This window comes from Protopterus annectens, chromosome 6.part0 (assembly GCF_019279795.1).
Source record: "Protopterus annectens isolate FY-2018-M chromosome 6.part0, PAN1.0, whole genome shotgun sequence".
Lineage (NCBI taxonomy): Eukaryota > Metazoa > Chordata > Ceratodontiformes > Protopteridae > Protopterus > Protopterus annectens.
Window position 1 is genome coordinate 888,701,819 of NC_056737.1, and position 17,555 is coordinate 888,719,373.

At 39.4% G+C, this 17,555-nt stretch overlaps 1 protein-coding gene across 1 annotated transcript in view; it reads left to right on the plus strand.

The window, feature by feature from the left end:
* The window catches only part of KCNH5 (potassium voltage-gated channel subfamily H member 5), a 2,144,936-nt gene that overhangs the window by 1,763,657 nt on the left and 363,724 nt on the right, over positions 1 to 17,555 (plus strand). Inside the window, 1 exon segment of the mRNA XM_044074556.1 lies at positions 12,607 to 12,859. Within this exon segment, the coding sequence (XP_043930491.1) occupies positions 12,607 to 12,859 (253 nt within the window).

The following is a 17,555-nucleotide window of genomic DNA, read 5'->3' on the forward strand; positions in this document are numbered from 1 at the left end:
CAAGGGTGTCTCACCTTTTAAGGATTTTGCTCTATCTTGTAGTAGCTTCCTCCTTTTGTTGTAGAGTTTGTTTATGGCTGGGGTCCACCAGACTGGACGCTTGCCTTTGGTACAAAGAGTCTTTGTTTTGCTTGGGATTGCCTTATCCATGCAGTCCTGCAGGTGCTGGTAGAAGGCATTTGTAAGTGATTCAGCGGCTTGAGTACTGTTTTCCACTGCGGGGGCCTTAAAGGAGACCACACTAGTCTTTAGAAGTGTGAAGTCGGCTTTCGAGAAGTTCTTTACTGTGGTCTTTTTATTTCAGGTGGGGGTGGGATGAGGACCTCCTGCGAGATTAGTTTGTGATCTGATCTCACCAGTGAGGGGTATACTTCGGTGTTGAACATTGTGCTCCCATGTTCGTGATGATGAGATCAAGTATGTTTTCTCCTCTTGTGGGATGGTGACTAGTTGTTCCATGGCATTTGAGTTTATGAATTCCAGGAACTTTTGGGCTAGGGTGTTTGGGCTTGAGTAGTGTTCCCAGTCTATATTAGAGTAATTGAAGTCACCTAGTATGATGGTGTTTGGTGATACATTTATCCCTCTAGTGTTTTCAGGAAGGCCATGTGAGGTTCCTGAGTTTGTGAGGGTGGCCTGTAACATGCTACAATTTGCAGAGCAGTCTTGCCTATGGTTAATTGCACCTGGATGGTCTCCGATGCATCGCGTGCCACCAGTCTTGAGGTGTGGGTGTCTTTGATGAATATGGATACCTCCCTCCTTTCTTGGTATTGTCCGGATTTTGGGGCCGAAACGCATGATAAGAGGTAAAACCTGATAGTGCTGGGGTGCTCTCAGGAGCCTTGAACCAGGTTTCTGTCACTGCACAGACATCGATGTTCTCCATACTGAGAAGGGCCTCGAGGCAGCATTTTGAGATTTAGACTTCTGGCATTGAGCAGCATTACCCTTAGTTTTTTCCTTTTTTGTGTTCTAGGGTGGTAGGTTTAGAATTTGAGCCTTGCCTAAAAAGGCACTATGGGGTGGCAAGAGCCTTTGCCAATATCCGAATCCCAGGGTGACAGGTGCAAGCCGTCCTATGAAACAGCGTGGCTTGTCCAGCATGTCATCCCAGGCAGACAGACATTGGATCCCTTTGAATGACACCAGAGTTTAAGCCAATTGTTAAAGCTGATCATCTTATCTCTGTATTGTGGCATCATTCTTGGTGAAGGTAGGATACTGCTCAAGGTCAGGGTCATACCTGCCTGGGCTACATAATCAGAGAGCTCCTCAATGTCTCTTTTCATGTAGTCCAAGGAGGTACGTCTCAGGTCGTTTACACCAGCGTGGACATTGACTGAGTCGTATTTGTACCTGCTGTTGAGAGACCTGAGTGCTTGCGTTATGTGGCGGATTCTAGCACCCGACAGGCAGCTTACTGTGACCTTCTCCTTACTCAGTCTGGTGAGGGACGCCAGTGTGTCTGACTATGGAGTCACCAATGACTAGTGTGTCTGGCATTGTGTTTGGCCTTAAGGGCTGTGACTGTTTGACACTCTGACTGTGAGGTCTATGCGTTGCAGGTGTTGTGCTCTGAGGTGGTGGTTGTTTGGGTGTCTGCTTTGGTGGCCTCTGCTGTTTTGGTAGATTTTTGATCAGAGCCAGTATGTCTTTGTGTGTTTATGTGTATGATTTGAGGTTGTGATGGTACTATGTGAGACTGGGTCTATAGTGTGTGTGGTAACCTTCTCCTCCTGACTGGTCTTGCCAGTCCTATGTTGAGAGAGCTCAGCCTCCAGTTTGGCCGTATAGTTGCATCTCTCGCATGTATTTGTGTTTTGTGGGAGGAGGAGAGGGTTGTCTGTGTACATGAGGCAATTGTAACATTGCCTCAATATTCCCAGGTTCACCAGCTGAGCAGGAGAGGACACTAGCAACTGATCCTCGACATGCTAGAAGGACTAGACAAAAACTTTTAAAAGAGATTCGTGACCAGAAATGGGGTTTTGCCTTTTTGTGGTGCTATCTATAAGAGTGCCGTATCAAGGTAATAAGTACTATAGGAGCAAGTGCTAGGTTTAACAGATAGAAAAGTCTACTTGGAGTCAAGTAGAGATGATCTTTTAGGTATTAGAGAAAGCTAGTAACAGGGATGCTTAAAGGTAAGATTGAAAAGAATGCACTCTGCAGTGTGCACTAGAGAAGTTAGATATGAAAGTAGGTAACTTGAGTTTTACCTGTTTAAAAAGTTAAGGTTTAGTGGAGAGTTACTATTTTAAAACAGCAAGATGGACTGAAAGGGGTTACTTTTGTATTTTGTATGAAATACTGTAGGATGGCCAATAAATTTAAATAACTGAAGGGTGGGATTTCAAAAGTGATGGTTTTGTGATTACTCACATAAGCCAGTGAAAGTAGAGAGAAATGAGATATATGGTCAGATTAACATAAGAGGCGGGCAACTAGAAAGACAGTGGTATTCTGCTTGACTCAGAACAGAGAGAGCTGTGGTCTCTTTTGAAGTTTTAATATGCTGTTTAAAACAGAATGCAAGCAAAACACAAGATAAAGAAAACAAACTACAGTATTCAAAATATAGAAAAGCAATACAGAAATACAAAAAATAACAGCAAACTAACCTTTGCATGGGGCAACTGTTTGAGGCCAGTAATTCTCTTGTTGAGGTACTTCAGTGGTCTTTCCAGCTGCTGCAGGTGCCTAGCCAGATTAATCGCAAGTGTGTCGTGGTACTCTCTGATGGGTCTGATGACTGATGAGTCGAGGGAACCTCCTATGACTTACATGCAAAGACCTTGGCAGTTTGTGGGAACACATAGCATGATTGTCTGACCACTTTGTGAATGTGTTTCTATAAGTAGAGATGACTATCCACATGTGTCCATAGATCCGTTATTATCACCTCCATATTTAGGGTGTTGGCACCTATGCGGTATTTGTATGACTGTAGCTCGAGGCCATAATTTTGACACCACATCTGTCTGACTGAGACCCTTTTTAAGGATGTCTCTGTTGTCCCAAACATCGATTATGACAACTTCTTTGCAGTCATCCACAAACTTCGCTAAACATAGCCCTCGTGTGTTTGACTGTATTTCTGAAAAGTATACACCAGACAGGAGGGGGTCCCAGGACTGAGCCATGGGGGACAGCAGTTGTTACCAGCTTGAACAGGAGACCACAATTCTTACCTTGTGTGATCTATCTGTGCCCCAGTTGGCAATCCATCAGATGACATACATATTTATGCACAGGTTGTTGATTTTGTGGATACGACATGTGTCTGGGATGTTGGAAAAGGGCTTTTCAAGGTCTATGTGGGACGTGCGTAGCTCATTTCATTGATGTATGTTCTGGGTGACTGCCTTGAAAACAGTCTAGCAGGTTTGGGAACCATGATCTGCCCCTGACCAAACCAAAATTGGTAGGGTTGGGTGTTTGTAGGCTCCCAATAGCTCTATTTATGAGTTCCATCATGATGGACTCCATGGCCTTGCAGATCAGGCTTAATAGACTTATAAGACAATAGTTCCCATGGTCTGTTGTGCACCAACACATGTGGAGTGTGCCAAACGTTGCTGTAACACATTCAACAGTTTCATATCCTGTACAGAGGGTGAGGCTCAACAGACCATTCAGGTGCAGGGTCTGTTCATTCTGGAGTTCACTTATGACACAGCTAGGGGAACAATGTAACCCCATAGACGCCGTGTTTTCAGGTTTGGAAGGAGCTGTTTACCCATTCTATATGTGATATCTGTGCTTTCACAATCTCCAGGTATGATGACAGGGCCTTTTGTCAGTGAGAGGGGGGTATGTATGTATGAGCCTGTCTGACAGGATGTTGGCAATGTCAGTCATTTACAGTTTGCACTGACTCAGGACATATATGAGTGTACATTGCTATTTATGACATAGCGGAATGAAGCGCCATGGTTCTCTATGGACTCCTTCACAGATTATTTTGCCAGAACATGGATTGGATAATGTTTGGAGTGCACATTGTTTATTCATGATACTGATTGCAGGTTTATTGATCTTCTTTGCTTTTTCACATTCTGTGAACAACTTAAGTACTTGTAGTACATAGTTTGATTATGACAGGGTTCCAATATATTATATGTCTGTTTTCATATAACTGTGTGCACAAGGCAGGATTGGTGAATAGTGACAAGTTCCTGGGGTAAAACATATGCAACTGCCAGATATGTGTGGCCCACTGCTGTACTCAGACATGGCCTAAGTGTGTGAGCATGCCCAGTATGACCTTTCAGTATGTTGCTGACTGACATTTGCTAAATTTGTTGAAGTGTGTGAGCACGCCCAGTATGACCTTTCAGTATGTTGCTGACTGAAATTTGCTAAATTTGTTTGTGTGTGAGCATGCCCAGTATGGACATATATACTATATGTGTGTGAAAAATCAAGTTGGTTTTTACTTCAGGGCTCACCTTTGTGTTGTACATCGACAGGAAGCATGCTGTGCCTGTAGGGCTTCCAAGAGTCACTTTGCATAGACTTATCAACATTTCTACATACAGGGGGGACAGCTATTATTTGTACATTTCTACCCGGGGGGCACACCTGATTGTTACTGTGGGTGTACACAGGATGATGGGTTCACCTGACACTTATACACATTTGCTAGGCCTGCACTGCTATGTCAGATACTCCATTTCAGTCTTTACTGTTGCCTATCGTACTGGCTTGAGGCATACTACTGTACTACAGATCTTAGCTTCCAATTTCACGTATATTAGTTTGTGACTTCATAGCCTACCCAACCCACATCACACTGCCTGGCCTGCTGTTATCTGTCTGCATAGGCCTGGGGGGAAGTTCAGAGTGTATGATACAGCATTTGTTAGTGTTTGCGTTAGTCTACAATTGTCCTGCTGTGTCTGTGCCAGTGAAATGCTGTCATGGCTTAGTGGTTCAGTACTGTGGCTATAGTGCACAGTATCCTGAGTTTGAGTCCTGTCACTGCTTATTATTTTCCTGCTGGGCAGACCTGACTGGTTAAGGAACAGTAAAACAGGTGTGAGCATGTTTACCCGACTTTGCCTGACTTTGCCCAACATTGCCCAACGTTGCCCAACGTTGTGCTAGTTTGCGTGGTGCACAGCTCCGCATAAATATGCGAAATAGTGGTAAAATGTGCTTAGCACTGCTTTATATTGCTTAAAATAGGGCAATCATGCCTCAGGTGGTGCTGCAGGGCTGTCTATGTCAGATACACATAGTACACTCCCTATACATGTTTGAAAACAGGTAGTGTCAAGTTAGGCATCCCTTTTATTGTATGTGTGAGTCAGAGAGAGGTGTCATTTCCAGGGTTCCTACTGAGTCAGTGTATGTGCTATGCATTGCCTCTTTGCCAAGGCCAAGGCATATTGGGCACGCCTCCTTCTGCCTACTGGGGCAGGCTCAGGTTGTTCCTCCTCTGAGTCATGCTGTGCCTGTGCAGGCCTTGGCAATGGTGGGGGGCTGTTTGGCCCTGCCCCATGCTGTTCCTGCTGCAGCTGTTTTCGCAGGATCATATTGTGTAGCATGGCACATACCATGATGATTTGTGTACATGTAGTTGGTGAGTACTGCAAGGCTCCACCAGATGTGTCCAGGCACCAGAACTGTGACTGTGACTTGAGCATCCCAAACACACGCTCAATAATGTTTCTTGTTTGTGCATGTGCCTCATTATGGAGTTCTTGTTTGGGTGTGTGTGCATTTCTAATGGGTGTCATCAGCCACGGCTCCAGTGCGTATCCAGCATCCCCCACTAGGTGACCATCAGGGATGTCCCCATTGGCAAATCTCTGGTACAGCTGCGTCAGATGCCAGATGTGGGAATCGTGATAGCTTCCAGGGCAGCCAGCACACACATTCATTATTATGCCCTGGGCATCACACACAACCTGGCAGTTGATGGAGGGGAAGCCCTTGCGGTTGATGTAGACCCTGCCCCGCTCACCGGGTGGTACTTTGATGTGTATGTGCGTGCAGTCTATTGCACCCACTACCTCAGAGTATTCTGTTATTTGGTGGAAAAGACGCATATTGCTGGCCAATGCCTCACTGGAATTGGGGAAATATATGTGCTCACCGACATGTGCTGACACTCTAGGGACATGGCTCACATGCCGGGAAAAAATTGGGATTCACTATCCTTATCCTCATTTGCATAGGATTGCCTACTAATGCTTGGTTACATCTCTCACATTGAGCTGCCCCCCCCCCCCCCTAGCAACCACTACTCAGTGGCAATGTTGTTTTCAGCCTGTCATTCACCTGCATGGCAGAACAAGCTTTTTAGTGAAAATGCCCATTTGTGGCAATTTTTCACTTTTTTTCATTTTATTTAAAGCACAGCAAGTTTGAGCGCCGCTGCACTATGCTTAAACATCGGCGATCGGGGGAAAAAATGGATTGTAAGGATTTACAACATTTGCAAATGTCAATGGCCTTATATTTGACCATTAGCATGCTTCCTCAACTAGATGCATCCTTTATTTGGAGCTGTCATAGCATCGTTTAGCTATCTGCAGAATGGTACTCCGTTACCAACGGAGTACATTTCTGCAAATAACACTACTCTTCCACGGACAGGTTAGTGTTTCCCGGATCGCAAATTTACCTCATTTGCATAGCTTTCAGCAGCAAATGAGGTAATTTGCATACCATAACACTGTCCGTGCAAGAGTAGCTTTAGAAGCTCTTATGCATGCCCCTGCCGGCTATTGCTGAATCGCTCAGCAGACATATTGTCTGTCTGCCGTCTTACACTACTCTTAGACTCCATGCAAGCCTTCGAGAATCCAGCCCAGTGTGTTAAAATGGCACCTTTTTTTCATATCCTCCAGGTTAAAATAGTGAGCACCAATCAATAAGCAATATGCACTACACAACTACACCCCCCTTTTTTTACACACCCATAGCAAGACAGAATACTATTACTAAAAACAATAGTGGTGTATTAAACCATAAAAAGTTAGAAAAACTTTGTAAATGCATAAAACAACTATCAAGTGATTTTAACTTCACAACACTATTAATTGAGATAGACTAATTTAAACCAGGCCAGAATTTGGCATTTAAACGAAGCTGCCAAGATAATTCTGCTTTTTCCAGCAGTACTGGCCATGGTCCTCCCCTGGTTGTTTTCTGAACACACTCCAATACTACAAATTTGAAACCATGTCCACAAGTCATTGTGTTGTTTCACTAAAGCATTCAGCTGTTGTTTGTCCCTAATGCTTCTGATGTGTTCTCCTATACACTGTTTCAGCTTTAGTTCATTTTTTCTGACGTAAAAACAAGTACATTGTTGGCAAACAGCACAATAAACAACCCTTTCAAAGTCGCAACAATATTTTCCTAGAATCTGTACTTTAAGACCATTAATTAGTACTTCACTTGTTTCCAGAATATATGAGCAAAATTTACATTTCCCACATTTGTGCATATATCCACATTGTTTAGGGACAGTTGATTTTTCAAAATAATCTTTTTAGATTACGTCCCTTTTTATAGGCACAGATAGGTCCATTTCGTACATATTTTCTAATTTACCTATCCAACTCAAGAAAATTCCAATTTTTGTTCAGGATGTTTTTTATGGCCCAACCATCAGTGGAAAAGGTGGTTATAAATGCAGACCCAGTAGCCATGTTATTACCAGTTCCCACAACTACCTCCTCATTGTTCATAGCTTCAATTTGCACTTGTGTCTCAGACTATGGGTCTTCCTCCCTAATTCGTAGTACAGGTGTCATGCCTAAAATTGGTTGAAAATGACCATATTGCCTCTTTCTAATAACTTCATCCATTATATCCCCCACAAAATAAACGGGATAGCCACAGCATAGAAACATGTTCTTCAATTTGTCACATTCTACCAAAAAACCTTCCCACATAGTCACCATCTGGGCTGCTCGAACAAATTGGCCTTTCACCACAGCTCTTTTTTGTGGGAGAGGGTGGTTACTATTGAAATGGAGTAAACTGTTGGAATAAGTTTCCTTGAGGTAAATTTCTACAGTAAATCTGTTATTCTTCACATCTTTCATAATCATTACATCTAAATAGGGAATTTTTCCACAATCAATGTGGTGGGTAAAGTTTAAAAATGATATTCCATTTATATATTCTAGGAATTTGTTTACTTAACCACCAGGCCCATCCCTTAAAATAAAGATGTCATCCAGGAAATTAATGTATGTGTGACAGATGGGGTAAAACTGGGAAGTAACTAAATATCGCTTTTCCCACTCATACATAACAATATTTGTGTATAGTCCCCCACACAAAGGGCCCATCGCCAAACCCTCTACTTGAAGGTAGTATAAAACTAATGTCTTTCGGCTTTTCCTGGTTACGGGTCACCACAGTGGAACTCCAGTCCACTAATGATTGGCAGTGGATTTTTTACGGTGCTGAGTTGCCAGCCCGAGGCACACTGATTCACGCACACACCTACCTGCATGTCTTTAAACGTCACTAATAAATTACATTTCATCACCATGTCAAGTAGTTGTTCAAACATGTTTATTGTATCCTGTGCTATACCTTTCCATCTCAAATATTCACAGAACCATTCTTCCCCCAAGTCGTGGGAGGTGACGGTGTAAAGATCCTTGAAATCAATTGTTATGAATAAATAGCTTGTTTCAAAGATAACATTATTCATTCTTTTTAAAAAATCCCAAGAATCCTTACAGGCATTTGATTCTTACATAACATATCTCTTAAGATGTAAGTCAAGGAATTTGGCAAGGGGGTGTGTGATTGAGCCGCTTGTGTCCACAATCGGGTGCATTGGTGGTAGGGCCACATCTTTATATATCTTAGGCACACCAAATATTACAGGTATTTTTAAGTAGAGCACTGTCAAGTAATTAAGTTCATCAATGGAGATAGAGCCCTCAATCTTGTAAAAAAATATTGTTTCTCTTATACATGCTGTTCACTTCATTTAAGGAACTTTTTTGATAAATGTGACACTCCAAAATAACCCTCATCTTGTTCACATAATCAGTTTTATTCATCACTACTATACCTTTCCTTTGTCTGGTTTTATTATTCTAATACATGCTGTCTGTGTAAGAAGTTTGAGGGCCTGCATTTCTGCTTTATTTAAATTATTCTTCCTCATCTTCTGTGTTTCAGATGCTAAGGCCCTAATGTCAAGTTGACAAACTCTTTCAAACAGTTCTAAAGTAGGATGAATTTGGAGGTTAAATGTGCTAGCTGTTATGAAAGGGTCAGCCACCATACTGTTGTCATGAATTAACACTCTAAAATTCAACTTACGTACATACTGTTTAAGGTCAATAAGTGTCTGTACAAGATTAATACCTTTGTTAGGAATGAAAGTTAAACCTTTAGCAAAAAAGTCACATATTTGAGAAGTCAGAACCAAATCTGAAAAGTTATACACATTAAAGTCATTTAAATTATTAGATATAATATTAACTACATGTAACCTAAATTCACAGTCCACATTTGGTATTATAAAACCAGTAGTTATTTCCTCCCCCTCCAAGCTCCTCTGGTTCTACTGTGGAAAAAGCAGAATTGTCTTGGCAGCTTCGTTTAAATGCCAAGTTCTGGCCTGGTTTAAATGAGTCTGTCTCAATAGTGTTCTGAAGTTAAAATCACTTGATAGTTGTTTTATGTATTTACAAAGTTTTTATAACTTTTTATGGTTTAATATACCACTGTTGCTTTCTAGTAGTTGTATTCTGTCTTGCTATGTGTGTGTAAAAAAGGGGGGGGGCATGTAGTACATATTACTTATTGATTGGTCCTCACTGTTTTAACATAGCTGATGCAAAAAAAGCGCCGTTTTAACACACTATTTAAACAACAGTGTAACTATTAGCTATATCTGATGAAGTTCCTTGTAACTACATATAATTTTTGATTGAAAGTGCTTATCTACATTTTATCTGGATTTTACTAGATATATTCTATGAATAAAGCACTTCTGTTGCCAAGTACTAGTGGATTTTACATTTGTTTCCAGCTGGTTCCTGTCTGCATCTCCTGTTAGCTGTATTTTTGTATTCTGGTACTATGGAATACAGTGGGATGGCCAATAAATGTAAATAGTTGAAGGGGAGTGATTTCACAAAATGATAATTTTTTTTGCTTACTCACACCAGCTAGTGAAAGGAGAGAGGGAAGGAGATATATGACAAATTAACATTAACAGGAGGCAGCTAGAAAGACAGTGGTGTTTAAGAGCACAACAGTAAGATTGTGGGAGGGTGGGAAAAATCTGTCTCTGACTCGCAAGAGATACAGCTGTGGTCTCTTTTCAAGTTTTAATATGCAATTAAAGTCATAATACAAGTAAAACAGTGTAAAGAAAACAAATCACAGTATACAAAATAGAAAGAGGCAATAAAGTAATGCAAAGTGCAAGATAACAAAAGCAAACTAACCTTTCCTTCACAGCAAGTTGTGGCAGAGTCTGGGTGAGCTTATCCAGTAAAGCCTATATACAGCATTACCATAACAATAATCCTCATGCTTCTTTGATATGAATTTTGCAGTGTGGCTGACTGGCTGAAGAGGTTTGATGAGTATATTTCAAGGGACAACCATTTTTAACTATTATTCAAACCCCTTTCAAAGTAACATGTTTATACATCCCCCTGTATATCCCAAGTCTTTGCTCAAAAAGTCAGTGCACTGCAGTATTAATCTGTATAATGTTCATACTTGTACTCAGCCTTCTGGTTAGTGATACTGCTACATTTATATATATATATATATATATATATATATATATATATATATATATATATATATAATGTCTGTGTGTGTGTGTGTATGGATTCTCTTCATAAGTTTGAAATTTCAAAACTATAACTGTAAATGGTCAAGACCATAAGATCGAAGTTTGAAACTTCGATCTTTTGAACGGAGATCATCGTGCAGCGCGGCATGGGAAATTTACAGTTTTCGTCACTGTAGTGTAATCTTGGAGTTGGTATATTTATTTAGTAGGGGGTGTGGGTGTGCTGCCCCCTGCAGAAAAATGAACATTTTTTTTGTTTTTATTTTTTTTATTACAATTTCGAAGTTTCAAAGCTACAATCTTATAAAGTAGATCTGTGTGTGTGTGTGTGTGTGTGTGTGTGTGTGTGTGTGTGTGTGTGTGTGTGTGTGTGTGTGTGTGTGTGTGTGTGTGTGTGTGTGTATATATATATATATATATATATATATATATAAAACATTTATCTATCTATCTATATATATATATATATATATATATATATATATAAATATATATATATATATATGATTAATATTATTCTAGGGTGGGTGTTTTGAGTTTTCTTGATTTATTATATAACATAATGTTAGGACTGCATATGTTTGAATTTCTATGTGCAGTATATAGGGCCAAATCCTATCAGTTTTAGTGTCAGCTCACACAGTGCATGTAATGAAATGCTGTAAAATAGTATGAGAATATCCTGAAACTGATGGGTGAAAATGTGCAGCTTTTGTTTTCTGCTCTGAGAATGACTATCTTTTCATCTAATTGTACCAGACTGTGTACAGAGAAAAAATTATGCTTTTATGTGCATGTAAATATTACTATGACTAATTTTGCAGTTGCACACAGTTTTTTCCGTTATGTTTTGGGATTGCAGATGATGTGTTTATTAAAGATGATCGATTACCCCTTATGATTTTGGGATATTTTTGCTGTTTTTTGGCCCCACTGTCTGTTGATCATGAGCCCCCTCTCAGCCAGTCATCCCATTTGTTTCCCATCACCATGTTGAAGGGTAGATGGGAGATTCCATCATTCGGACAAAGATTAGGGGTGGTTTGAGGGTTTTCTTGTTCTCACCCCATCTCTACTGGCATGTACCTGGCAAGTCCTCTGAGGAGGCAAGAAGTGTGTTGGCAGTAGAGAATGCCCCCTCACTTCTTTAAGGGACAGTCCCTCCAAACAGCTCTGCCTCACCCTGCCACATGAGGCATGAACAGTGATTTGTCTGATCTCCAGCAGGGAATTAGCACTGCATATAGTGCTCCCTATTATGCACAATCCCCACTTTCCTCATGGGAGAGGTGAGCAGGCCACACCCTTTCACTTCACCCTCTTCCTGCCTTGCTGCTCCAGTGCCAGGGCTGCATCAGGGCTCTGTCCCTCTGCAGCACAGAGCCAGGCTTGATCATGTTTTATGTTCATGTAAATTACCATAAATTGAAATACACACTATTTAAAATGCTTCTAGTTTAAAATGGCTACGTGGCAAGTCCTTATAAGTACCAATTCTGAAGAACACTTTAATGATTATAACACTTTTTATATCACTTTTTATATTTAGCTGTACACCCCTTCAAAGTGTAGAATATTGAAAATCTTACCTTTTTCAATATAATTTTAGAAAAAGGTCATATGTAACATACTGTAGTTATTGTGCTTTAGTTTTACATCACCTAGTCACTCTTTAGACATTTGTGAATTTATATTAATAGCTCATTGGACTACTTTAGCATGTCTCCTTGAGATTCTCAATTAATTTAATATAACATAATGCTTCAGTTTTCAAACAGTGTGTATTTATTTCCTTTTAGGTTCTTGCCATTTGTCCAAAAGATATGAGGGCTGACATTTGCGTGCATCTCAACCGGAAGGTATTCAACGAGCATCCGGCATTCCGCCTGGCAAGTGATGGCTGTCTTCGAGCCTTAGCAGTAGAATTCCAAACTATTCATTGTGCTCCAGGGGATCTTATCTATCATGCTGGTGAAAGTGTGGATGCACTCTGTTTTGTGGTGTCAGGCTCACTTGAAGTCATACAGGATGATGAAGTTGTAGCTATTTTAGGTAAAACCATTTATGTATATAGTTTTTTATATATATATATATATATATATATATATATATATATATATATATATATATATATATATCTGCTGATGATTGCTAGTGTTGTACAGAAATATAGTTCTGTTAAACATTAAATTATATCATACAGATTTTTAGGATAGTAATGTGATTTATCCACATAAAATAAAAGGACTGTTGACTTAATCACAGATGAAGGTAATAAGGCATGCCTGCCATCTGTACATATTTTCGCAGAATGTCTAGTTTTTTTGCCTCATATGTTTGGTCTGTTCCTTATAAAAATTATGTTTTTTTGACAAATAACTGGGAAGATCTAAGGATTGAAGTCACTAAATAATGACATGATTTGAGTGTCAGACTTCATATCCTTCAGAAAATGCATGCTAACACAAATCCTGTTATTCTAGAAAATTTCTAGGTTTGTGAGAGCAATATTTAAAAATTGTCCCTATTTTTTGCCCCGCCATTATGTCAGGCTTTGTCCAGATTTCTTGAGCTAACAGGTTGAGAGGTATGGATATAAGCATTTACTACTCCTGCATTCTTTGTTTTAGAGGACTGTTTTGTGGTTAGAGTGTACTCTTTAACATAAGTATGCATTCTAAGTTTAGTCGTACTTCTGCTACCTCAGTAAACCAGAACTGTTTACAGCAGTGGGTAAAGGCATCATCTGTCATTATGTCATAGCACTACAGTTGCAATGTGTTTGTTATTCAGTATAGTTAGGGACTCAGAACTGCTTGGTTTACTTAAAGACATGCATTACCCAGTTTTGCAAAGATTAATATTAAACTTCTTTAGTTTAATGTTTCAGCTTATTTCATAGCCAACAACAAGAAACTCTTTTAGTGTGTATGCATTCTTCCACCATGTACTAATCTCTAGAGCACATCACACTTTTTATAAATATATATAATTTTAGAAATGGACACATTTGAAAAAGGTTGACTTGCCTCTGCCTTCATTTTCAACAAACCTAATTCCAGTACTATTTTTTGCAACTTCATAGCTAAATAATTCATGTTTGCATGTACACACTTATTATAGCCATTTGAAACTGAATGTTCTTTATCACATACCTTATTCAAGTAGATACACCCTGTTCATGTTTTTTCATAACATATTTGCAAACCAATTCACATTTTTTGCATAGTACTGTTTTGTGGTAAAATTTAGATAGGTATTTAATTCATTACTTAATGTTGGGTTCAGGAATGATCTTCACAAAATCCTTTTAATCAGTAACAACCTCATAAATGCAAAAAAAGGCCATACATGCTTCACATGACTGTGCCAAGATTTTCATTTATTTCATTCATCATCAATGGACATCACACAAGTAGGTCAGAGTTTGCATGTGACAACTTTGATCTCTACCCATACAGAGGGTAGATATTTACAGTGTGATACTACCAAAGTAGTTTCACATTGATGACATCATCAGAGCCTGCACACTTTACTAGTAGCACTCATCATTTATGCACAATTTACACATTATAATTTCTGCTTGATTTAACATAATTAACAACAGCAGTGATCTCTGAGGAACTGGTAGTAATTCTAAATACTTGGGAGACAGCACACTGGTAGAGCAGTTATTATTGCTGTCTTACAGCTTGGTTCTACAGTGCAGTTCTTGGCAAGAGTACCTTCTGTGTGGAATCTGCTTGTCCTTTGTGTGTCCACGAGGGTTTTCCTCTATGCTCTAGTTTTATTCCCTGTTCCAAAGATATATCATAGATGAAACAGGTGAATTGGCTAAGCTGAAATGACTTGTAAATGCAGATGCTGTCTATGTGTGTGTGTGTGTGTGTGTGTGTGTGTGTGTGTGTGTGTGTGTGCGTGGTGTGTGTGCGTGTGTGCCTTGTGACTGGCTGGTACTCACTTCTGGATTGTTTCCTGCTTTGTACCCACTGAGTGCTGAAATAGGCCTTGGCTCACATGACTCTGAATTTGATTAAGTGGGATATTATAATATCTACTGAGTAAATGAATGAGTTTTGAGTTTCACAAGATTTATGGCTTGCAAATTGCTTGCATAAGATGCAACATTACTTGCTATAAACAGTTGCTTTATCAGACTGCCATTGTCTTTGTTCAGAATCTTGAATATGTACTAGGGAATTTATGCATACCAATTTGAATACATTGAATTATTTAGCCAATCCTTTTTACTTGTAATGTTGCAAAACTAAGAGATGCTGTATCATTATATAAGATTAAAACAGCTGACAAGCAAGTACTAATTCAAAAAACAGTTTTATTTTACAAAGCATAAATTAAAGGCTGGTTTTACTATAAACAAAGCAATGTCTATTATCTAAACAAAACAAAATTCACTGCATTGAAACAGCTCAGTTGTTGAATAAAGTAGCCATAAAGTCTTGAGTTTATGTCCACTTCCAGATAACAAGATACAAAGTCTTTCCGCCAGTAAACAGTTCTTAAAAAATATGTCTCTTCCTAGAGCTGATACTTTAGGACTCCAGTTCTCTCTTTACAGCTCTAGACTTTTGCTGCTCTCCTTTTACACTGATGGGTGCTATATAGCCCCTATGTTAATTACACCTCTTCCTGATACATTTACTTAATTGCCAATGTTCCCTTCAGTTCCCCTTAAAGCATCACACATAAACAATGCAGATAAAGCAAATGCAAATGCAATTCATATAAAATAACTTTTCCTTTATTTCAGTGGTGAGAATGAACATGATGTGTTATATTTGAATCCCTGCCCCTCCCCAGCTTGAAACTGTCAGTTTGAGAATGTCAGGATGGTTTAAGTCCCCTGGACAGACCATTCGCATGGTTGAAACCAGCCTGATAAGCCCATTGACAAAAGATGTATATTGCCCTTCCTCTGCTGGTGGAGACACTGTAAAGGGAGCGTGGTCAATGACAAGGATGACATCCCTGCCTAGCAAGTAGTATCTTAGGGGCCCTAATGCCCAATTTCATGCCAATTACTAATGTTTGATTGCTGAATATTTGACCTCCATTCTCATCAACATTATGCTCAAGTAAGAAATTGGATGCTTTTGTCCACCCAGTCTTTGGGGCAATACTGCAACAAGACATAGAAAAGTTACATCAGAGTTATCTGTGATAAGCTATGAAGTTTTCAGTAAAATTAAGAGATGCCAGCATCACAGGATGTTCTTTAATTGTGAAAGGCAGCTTTTGCATCCACAGTCCACTTAGTCCTTTTGTCCATGTTACCTCCAACAGACTAGTGAGAAGTCATACCATAGTGGAGAGGTGCAGTACGAACTTTATGCAATACCAGACCAAACATAAAAATTCCTGAGGCATTAGCTAGTACTTTACTGTTTCAATTTTTTCTTCTGGGATTTGATAATCCCCCTCCTCATGACATAACTAAATAGCAAGTCAACACCAGGCTTAATCTGGTTGCTTTACTGTGTGCGATAATCTTTTGGATTTTATTTATTATGTAACTGGTGTGGTCTTTTCTTTGGTCACTAGTCTGAAGATCGGTTCACATTTCCAAGTGGTTTGTTTTCCTGTGACATAACCTAGCCATTTCACTTCTGTCATGCCAGTTTTACTTCTTGGGGTATTCACTGTAAGCCCTGCCTAAGGGAGAACAAGGCAACTTGCGTTTTCAGTAAGTATGAACCCCAGTTTTCTGAACATCATTGAGGTATTTAGTAGCATAGGGTATACGATTTAAGGACCTTGTCAATTAACCATTAGAAAGTGGATGGGGCACCACAAAAGTCAAGTTGCAGGACTGTGCATTAAAGTAATTTATCATGGGTTGAAAAGATAGATTTCTTATCAGAATACATTTGGACTGCAGGCTAGAGACTGCCTTTCCTATCAAGGAATGATATCAGAGTAAAGGCAAAAAGAAAGGAATAGGGGGATCCTAAGTGAAAGACCAGCACTGGTAGAGATTTTAGTAGATTCTAGAACAGACTCTGCTGTTAAAAAGGAATAATTAATAGGGTATATAAAATATTGCATGATAACTATAGGAATCAATCAGAGGAGGTTAGAAAGGATTGAGAAAAGAGACTGGATAAGGAATTTACATAGAAACAATGAAAGGATATGTGTATTGCTACCAAATATGCAACAAAGTGTAGAAGATTCAGGATATTTGCTTGAAAGTGTTTGCATAGGCATTTTTATACCCCAAGTGGACTTCACAGAATTTTTCCTCAAGTTGATTGCATATGTTGGAGGTGTAATGGGAAAAAGAGGTAATTTGGAATATATTTTTTGGGAGTGTAATGAGTTGCCAGGCTTTAAAAATTCCCTACAGAGTACTGGGTGAGCAAATTGGTGTAGCTAAAGAAATGCTTTTTTTGAGTTTGTTATCCTTTATCACTCTGAGAATAAATATGCCCCTTGTCTGCCTGTGCTAACTTTTTAGAAATCTATGTCTAACTTCATGTCATTTACTCTTTAAAAAGGATCTAACCCCCATGAACCTGCTGTTTTATACTAGCTATAAACCTGTATGCACTTCTACCTTTTCTACTGCCCTCATTGTTCTTCGAAAAACCCATTTACAACTTGCATTTTCTCCATGGAATGCATTAAGATCCTGTCTTCTGTCACTATTATTTCTCTAAGCAAAATCTGTAAAACCTTGATAATGTTCTCATGTATCCCAAGTCTCAGGGTCATTTTAATTATTTCA